The sequence below is a fragment of the Oncorhynchus gorbuscha genome, linkage group LG02 (genome assembly GCF_021184085.1).
Source record: "Oncorhynchus gorbuscha isolate QuinsamMale2020 ecotype Even-year linkage group LG02, OgorEven_v1.0, whole genome shotgun sequence".
In the NCBI taxonomy this organism is placed as follows: Eukaryota; Metazoa; Chordata; class Actinopteri; order Salmoniformes; family Salmonidae; genus Oncorhynchus; species Oncorhynchus gorbuscha.
The window spans coordinates 8,463,016-8,472,201 of NC_060174.1; the positions used below are offsets into that span (position 1 = coordinate 8,463,016).

A 9,186-nucleotide genomic window follows, 5' to 3' on the forward strand; every position below is an offset into this window, starting at 1 on the left:
TGGCCAAGATAAAGCATAGCAGTGTGAACAGACAACACAGAGTTACACATGGAGTAAACAATTAAAAAGTCAATAACACAGTAGGAAAAAAAGGGGAGTATATACATTGTGTGCAAAAGGCGTGAGGTAGGCGAATAATTACAATTTTGCAGATTAACACTGGAGTGATAAATGATCAGATGGTCATGTACAGGCAGAGATATTGGTGTGCAAAAGAGCAGAAAAGTAAATAAATAAAAACAGTATGGGGATGAGGTAGGTAAAAATGGGTGGGCTATTTACCGATAGACTATGTATAGCTGCAGCGATCGGTTTGCTGCTCAGATAGCAGATGTTTGAAGTTGGTGAGGGAGATAAAATTCTCCAACTTCAGCAATTTTTGCAATTCGTTCCAGTCACAGGCAGCAGAGAACTGGAACGAAAGGCGGCCGAATGAGGTGTTGGCTTTAGGGATGATCAGTGAGATACACCTGCTGGAGCGCGTGCTACGGATGGGTGTTGCCATCGTGACCAGTGAACTGAGATAAGGCGGAGCTTTACCTAGCATGAACTTGTAGATGACCTGGAGCCAGTGGGTCTGGCGACGAATATGTAGCGAGGGCCAGGTGCTTTAGGTGCTTTAGTGACAAAACGGATGGCACTGTGATAAACTGCATCCAGTTTGCTGAGTAGAGTGTTGGAAGCAATTTTGTAGATGACATCGCCAAAGTCGAGGATCGGTAGGATAGTCAGTTTTACTAGGGTAAGTTTGGCGGCGTGAGTGAAGGAGGCTTTGTTGCGGAATAGAAAGCCGACTCTAGATTTGTTTTTCGATTGGAGATGTTTGATATGAGTCTGGAAGGAGAGTTTACAGTCTAGCCAGACACCTAGGTACTTATAGATGTCCACATATTCAAGGTCGAAACCATCCAGGGTGGTGATGCTGCTCAGGCGTGCGGGTGCAGGCAGCGAACGGTTGAAAAGCATGCATTTGGTTTTACTAGCGTTTAAGAGCAGTTGGAGGCCACGGAAGGAGTGTTGTATGGCATTGAAGCTCGTTTGGAGGTTAGATAGCACAGTGTCCAAGGACGGTCCGGATGTATATAGAATGGTGTCGTCTGCATAGAGGTGGATCAGGGAATCGCCCGCAGCAAGAGCAACATCATTGTACAACTATCATGCTTGTAAACAAATGATAATGTTCAAAAACCATATTAAAACAAAGGTAAGGGAATGGAAAACTAGTCCGCATCTGGTGTGACCACCATTCATGCAGTGCTACACATCTCCTTCACATAGAGTTGATCAGGCTGTTGATTGAGGCCTGTAGAATGCTGGTCCCACTGCTCTTCAATGGCTGTGCAAAGTGGCTGGATTTTGGGCAGGAACTAGAACACGCTGTTGTACACTTTGATCCAGAGCATTCCAAACATGCTCAAATGTAAAATATATAATATATATATATATATATATATATATATATATATATATATATATATATATAAGAGAACAAATTCCTATCTACAGTGACGTCCTACAAGGGCCAAACCCAGATGATGTTGGGCCAATTGTGCGCCGCCCTATGGGACTCCCAATCACGGCCGGTTGTGATACAGCCTGAATGAGTGACATGTCTGGTGAGTATGCAGGCCACGGAAGAACTTGGACATTTTCAGCTTCCAGGAATTGTGTAGAGATCCTTGTGACATGGGGCCAAGCCTTATCATGCTGAAACATGAAGTGATGTAGGAGGATGAATGGCTCTACAGTGGGTCTCAGGATCTTGTCATAGTGTCTCTGTGCATTCAAATTGCCATCCAATGCAATTGTGTTCGTTGTCCGTAGCTTATGCCTGCCCATACCATAACCCCACCGCCACCTTGTGTTGACATCAGCAAACTGCTCGCCAGGTACAGTTGAAACCCGGGATTCATCCATGAAGAGCACAGTTCTCCAGCATGCCATTTCCCACTGAAGTGTATAGTCCGGTCAAGACCCTGGTGAGGACAACGAGCACACAGATGAGCTTCACTGAGACGGTTTCTGACAGTTTGTGCAGAAATTCTTTGGTTGTGCAAACCCACACTTTCATCAGCTGTCTGGGTGTCTGGTCTCAGATGATCCTACCGGTGAAATAGCCTGATGTGGAGGTCCTGGGGTGGCTACATGTGGTCTGCGCTTGTGAGGCTGGTTAGACATAGTGACGAATTCTCTAAAACGACATTGGAGTTGGCTCATGGTAGATAAATTAGCATTTAATTATCTGGCAACAGCTCTGGTGGACATTTCTGCAGTCAGCATGCAAATTGCACGCTCCCTCAAATTTTGAGACATCTCTGGCATTGTGTTGTGTGACAAAACTGCACATTTTAGAGTGGCCGTTTATTGTCCCCAGCACAAGGTGCACCTGTGTAATGAACATGCTGTTTAATTCACATACAAGGCATAGAGCTTATGTTTCAATGCAACGTTAACAAATCATTATTCCAAGCATGATCAGGGAGAAAAACAAAGAAACCACGGCTTGAGCCATGGCCCGTAGCTCATAGGAGAGGGAGAGAGAAATAAAGTGTGTGTATCTGCGTTGTTTAGGATTCAAAATCTGAGTTGTTGACCAATAGCATTACTCTAAAGTTAACCTCCAATCAGATATCAGACCGACATGATGTAATCACACCAGAAGCTCTGCTTCTCAGAGCTGTGACAGAATGGAGGTTGGAGACATAATACAGAGAAGACTGAATTCCTGAGAATAAAACCTTTTGCATCGAAGAAGAGTCCCTACAAATATAATTAAATGATTACACTATTCATCTATGGCAAAGATACTTATATGTTTCCCATGTCATCTGTGTCTGGTATGTGTTACTGGCTAGCTAGGTTTTCAGCCAGCATGAAATTAAAGGAGGGGAAGGTCGTTCGAACCTCTGACGCATTTGTCATGTTAGCACATCCATCACCTCTGCTGTGAACTGTTTCACAAGAGACATGGCAAACGGGAGATGTACAAAAATGTTGACACCATTGATGCAATTTCAATGCTGTTTGAGTTGCTTTGTGTGCCACCAAATTTGCTTGAGATGATTTTACTGCTCACTGCATCCAAGGTTCTCGACATACGGTGGGGCAAAAAAGTATTTAGTCAGCCACCAATTGTGCAAGTTCTCCCACTTAAGAAGATGAGCGAGGCCTGCAATTTTCATCATAGGTACATTTAAACTATGATAGACAAAATGAGAAAGAAAAAATCCAGAAAATCACATTGTAGGATTTTTTATGAACTTATTTGCAAATGATGGTGGAAAATAAATATTTGGTCGCCTACAAACAAGCAAGATTTCTGGCTCTCACAGACCTGTAACTTCTTCTTTAAGAGGCTCCTCTGTCCTCCACTCGTTACCTGTATTAATGGCACCTGTTTGAACTTGTTATCAGTATAAAAGACACCTGTCCACAACCTCAAACAGTCACACTCCAAACTCCACTATGGCCAAGAGCAAAGAGCTGTCAAAGGACACCAGAAACAAAATTGTTGACCTGCACCAGGCTGGGAAGACTGAATCTGCAATAGGTAAGCAGCTTGGTTTGAAGAAATCAACCTTGGGAGCAATTATTAGGAAATAGAAAACATACAAGACCACTGAAAATCTCCCTCGATCTGGGGCTCCACGCAAGATCTCACGCTGTGGGGTCAAAATGATCACAAGAATGGTGAGCAAAAATCCCAGAACCACACTGGGGGACCTAGTGAATGACCTGCAGAGAGCTGGGACCAAAGTAACAAAGCCTACCATCAGTAACACACTACGCCGCCAGGGACTCAAATCCTGCAGTGCCAGACGTGTCTCCCTGCTTAAGCCAGTACATGTCCAGGCCCGTCTGAAGTTTGATAGAGAGCATTTGGATGATCCAGAAGAAAATTGGGAGAATGTCATCTCAACTCGTCGTGTTTGGAGGACAAAGAATGCTGAGTTGCATCCAAAGAACACCATACCTACTGTGAAGCATGGGGGTGGAAATATCATGCTTTGGGGCTGTTTTTATGCAAAGGGACCAGGACGACTGATCCGTGCAAAGGAAAGAATGAATGGGGCCATGTATCGTGAGATTTTCAGTGAAAACCTCCTTCCATCAGCAAGGGCATTGAATATGAAAAAGGGCTGGGTCATTCAGAATCATTTCAAGGTCCTGGAGTGGCCAAGCCAGTCTCCAGATCTCAACCCCATAGAAAATCTTTGGAGGGAGTTGAAAGTCCGTGTTTCCGAGCAACAGCCCCAAAACATCACTGCTCTAGAGGAGATCTGCATGGAGGAATGGGCCAAAATACCAGCAACAGTGTGTGAAAACCTTGTGAAGACTAACAGAAAACGCTTGACCTCTGTCATTGCCAACAAAGGGTATATAACAAAGTATTGAGATAAACTTTTTTTATTGACCAAATACTTATAATATACAACATAATTTGCAAATAAATTCATTAAAAATCCTAAAATGAGATTTTCTGGATTTTTTTTTCTCATTTTGTCTGTCATAGTTGAAGTGTATTGTATTGGCCACAGTTGGTGGCTGACTAAATACTTTTTTGCCCCACTGTAATGGAAATGTCACATTGAATTATTCTGTGTCAAATTCCTTCCATGAATAAACTTTAGTTTCCCATCCAGACTCTGTATGAAGTACTAATTTCTGCTTCCTAATTGGTGCAGTGCTCTGCCCCAGATGACTTACGTGGAGAACACTTTCAGAATATGGGGTTTATGACGCAGGTGTATAGTCCTTTTTAGTCCCAAGGCCTACAACAGCCTGATACTCGCATAATATAATGTTACCTCTCGATATATCAGACTTCTTGACACCACCCAAGGTCTAGTATATGGCAATAAGTTAGGTTTTTAATACTCTCGCAAGATTCACTCAGTGTGGCCATTAGCGAGGGGTTTCAGAAAATTAAAGCATATAAAAACAGACCTGCATCAGAATACTTTATGGCTGCACCCAATACCCAGACCCAAGCACCCAATACCCAGAACCAAGCACCCAATACCCAGAACCAAGCACCCAATACCCAGACCCAGGCACCCAATACCCAGACCCAGGCACCCAATACCCAGACCCAGGCACCCAATACCCAGACCCAGGCACCCAATACCCAGAACCAAGCTCCCAATACCCAGACCCAAGAACCCAATACCCAGAACCAAGCACCCAATACCCAGACCCAAGCACCCAATACCCAGACCCAAGCACCCAATACCCAGACCCAGGCACCCAATACCCAGACCCAGGCACCCAATGCCCAGAACCAAGCACCCAATACCCAGACCAAAAGCACTCACAAACTTCTACAGATGCACAATCGAGAGCATCCTGGCGGGCTGTATCACCGCCTGGTACGGCAACTGCTCCGCCCTCAACCGTAAGGCTCTCCAGAGGGTAGTGAGGTCTGCACAACGCATCACCGGGGGCAAACTACCTGCCCTCCAGGACACCTACACCACCCGATGTTACAGGAAGGCCATAAAGATCATCAAGGACATCAACCACCCGAGCCACTGCCTGTTCACACCGCTATCATCCAGAAGGCGAGGTCAGTACAGGTGCATCAAAGCTGGGACCGAGAGACTGAAAAACAGCTTCTATCTCAAGGCCATCAGACTGTTAAACAGCCACCACTAACATTGAGTGGCTGCTGCCAACACACTGTCATTGACAATGACTCAACTCCAGCCACTTTAATAATGGGAATTGATGGGAAATGATGTAAATATATCACTAGCCACTTTAAACAATGCTACCTTATATAATGTTACTTACCCTACATTATTCATCTCATATGCATACGTATATACTGTACTCTATATCATCGACTGCATCCTTATGTAATACATGTATCACTAGCCACTTTAACTATGCCACTTATTTTACATAATCATCTCATATGTATATACTGTACTCGATCCCATCTACTGTATCTTGCCTATGCTGCCCTGTACCATCACTCATTCATATATCCTTATGTACATATTCTTTATCCCCTTACACTGTGTATAAGACAGTAGTTTTGGAATTGTTAGTTAGATTACTTGTTGGTTATTACTGCATTGACTGCATTGTCGGAACTAGAAGCACAAGCATTTCGCTACACTCGCATTAACATCTGCTAACCATGTGTATGTGACAAATACAATTTGATTTTATTTTATTTTATTTCGACCCAAGCACCCAATACCCAGACCCAAGCACCCAAAACCCAGACCCAGGCACCCAATACCCAGAACCAAGCACCCAATACCCAGACCCAAGCACCCAATACCCAGACCCAAGCACCCAATACCCAGAACCAAGCACCCAATACCCAGAACCAAGCACCCAATACCCAGAACCAAGTACCCAATACCCAGACCCAAGCACCCAATACTCAGACCCAAGCACCCAATACTCAGACCCAAGCACCCAATACCCAGACCCAAGCACCCAATACCCAGACCCAAGCACCCAATATCCAGACCCAAGCACCCAATACCCAGACCCAAGCACCCAATACCCTGACCCAAGCACCCAACACCCTGACCCAAGCACCCAATACCCTGACACAAGTACCCAATACCCTGACACAAGTACCCAATACCCTGACACAAGTACCCAATACCCAGACCCAAGCACCCAATACCCTGACACAAGTACCCAATACTCTGACACAAGCACCCAATACAGACCACTGGGCTGTTTCTGTTCTACCTGATAATGAATTGCACCCACCTGGTCTAAACCAGTCCCTGATTAGAGGGGAACAATGAAAACATGCAGTGGCACTGGCTTCGAGGTCCAGAGTTGAGTTGGAGGGGCCTAGTGTCTGCTGTTTTTTTATTTATTTTCCTTTCAATTAAGACCTAGACAACCAGGTGAGAGGAGTCAGAGACCTAATTAGTGACCTTAATTCATGAATCAAGTACAAGGGAGGAGTGAAAATCTGCAGACCCTCGGCCCTCTGTGAAATGAGTTTGACACGCAATTTAGATCAAGCCCAAGTATCTCTAGCTTGCAATTTACCAGATTGCGTCAGTGCTGAATATTCAAAAGAGCAAAATGTTTGAAGTTAATTTAATATGTTCATATATTTCCCACAATATTTGCCAATTAAATAGCAAGTTTTATTGTTTTTTTTCTTACACAACAACACATTCTAGTTCTAGTTGCATTAAAGTATAGAATAATATTGAATATTCTAAGCAAACCATAAATAAAGGACACTGCAGGCTATTACCTCAAATGTATAGGCTAATCCTAACCTGGAGAGGCCCCTTTAGGCTAATCCTAACCTGGAGAGGCCCCTTTAGGCTAATCCTAACCTGGAGAGGCCCCTTTAGGCTAATCCTAACCTGGAGAGGCCCCTTTAGGCTAATCCTAACCTGGAGAGGCCCCTTTAGGCTAATCCTAACCTGGAGAGGCCCCTTTAGGCTAATCCTAACCTGGAGAGGCCCCTTTAGGCTAATCCTAACCTGGAGAGGCCCCTTTAGGCTAATCCTAACCTGGAGAGGCCCCTTTAGGCTAATCCTAACCTGGAGAGGCCCCTTTAGGCTAATCCTAACCTGGAGAGGCCCCTTTAGGCTAATCCTAACCTGGAGAGGCCCCTTTAGGCTAATCTTAACCTAGAGAGGCCCCATTAGGCTAATCTTAACCTAGAGAGGCCCCTTTAGGCTAATCTTAACCTAGAGAGGCCCCTTTAGGATAATCCTAACCTGGAGAGGCCCCTTTAGGCTAATCTTAACCTGGAGAGGCCCCTTTAGGCTAATCCTAACCTGGAGAGGCCCCTTTAGGCTAATCCTAACCTGGAGAGGCCCCTTTAGGCTAATCCAACCTGGAGAGGCCCCTTTAGGCTAATCCTAACCTGGAGAGGCCCCTTTAGGCTAATCCTAACCTGGAGAGGCCCCTTTAGGCTAATCCAACCTGGAGAGGCCCCTTTAGGCTAATCCTAACCCAGTAAAGCCCCTTCAGCTATCACTGATCGCTCGGTTCATGAATATGATGAACACAGTACATCATCTGTGGCATGTATAACCTCAATGTTACGCAATGTACATCACCCTCCTGACCCTCCACTTGAGCCCTGCTCGGTCAATACTTTTTTACCAGAATTAAAATGACAGATTGCACTTTTAATGAACTCGTTAACAAAAGTGTCACATCACACTGCCTGCTGTTGGAGTGTAGAAATAGGGCAAGTTCGTTTTGTCATGGCCCGGTACCCCGGGCCAAAAGAAACTCACCCATTGTGCACACTATGTTTTCATCTAATTCTGAATTCCAAATCAATCCCTATAGCCCTTACACCCTATAGGCACCTCCTTTAGATCTGATTGGCTGGGAGGATATGTTGCCATGTTGTTTTCACCTTTACAATTATCCAATATCTAGTTTGACCTTTCCACAATCCTCTCAGATCTAATTCATCTTTCCTATCCTCTCAGATCTAATTCACCTTTCCACAATCCTGTCAGGTCTAGTCTACATGAGTTGCTAGGAAGTAGGTACGGGTTAAATAGTCAATTCAGATCACATCCATGACATGACGTGAGTTAAAGGGGTCTTCAGGGCAAGAGTGGTTCTGTATTTTCTTAACCTCCTGTTGGTTACAGATGAGAGTTGCTGTTTCCCCTCAGTCATATCCTTTACTCAACGTTAAAGTAATTCAGGCTAGTACTGAATTTGTACACTGCGATTAAATTTGAAATGAGTGCATATTTGCTTCAGCAGTACTTTAATAGCTGTTTATTTGACCCCAGAATTATTAGTAATCCCATTCTGATGATTTTTCCAACTGTAAATAGTCAAACTATGTAATTTCAGTTGACCCACAAAAATAGCAATGAAGCTTTCCCACAATGCATTGGTGATGACTATATTTCCATGAAATATGTTCAAGGACTTGAAAGAGGGATACCTAGTCAGTTGAACAACTAAATGCCTTCAAATGTAATGCGTCTTCCACATTTAACCCAACCCCTCTGAATCAGAGAGGTTCCTTAATCGACATCCGCAGGGCCTGGGGGAAAAGTAGGTTAACTTGATAGATTGACAGGTGTTTTACCTTGTCCGCTCATGGGTTTGATCCAGCAACATTTCAGTTACTGGCCTGATGCTCTAACCACTAGGCTACCTGCCACTCTGGAATGCTCAGAAGCTTGCATTAAAATTATACATGTTATT

The 9,186-nt window shown here is 44.3% G+C and overlaps 1 protein-coding gene across 1 annotated transcript; it reads left to right on the top strand.

Moving 5' to 3' along the window:
- Window positions 1-4,964: 4,964 nt before the first annotated feature.
- LOC123995570 (threonine-rich protein-like) lies at window positions 4,965-8,453 on the top strand. Its single transcript, XM_046299204.1, has 3 exons — window positions 4,965-5,307; window positions 6,199-6,659; window positions 8,448-8,453. The coding sequence occupies exons 1-3, from the start codon at window positions 4,965-4,967 to the stop codon at window positions 8,451-8,453; spliced, it is 810 nt and encodes a 269-aa protein (XP_046155160.1).
- The last annotated feature ends 733 nt before the right edge of the window (window positions 8,454-9,186 follow it).

Excerpts from the sequence above, each read along its gene's own strand:
- LOC123995570 (XM_046299204.1), top strand. The coding sequence starts at position 4,965 with ATGGCTGCACCCAATACCCAGACCCAAGCACCCAATACCCAGAACCAA. Across the intron at positions 5,308-6,198 it reads ACCCAATACCCAGACCAAAA|CACCCAATACCCAGACCCAA; the intron begins GCACTCACAAAC and ends TTTCGACCCAAG.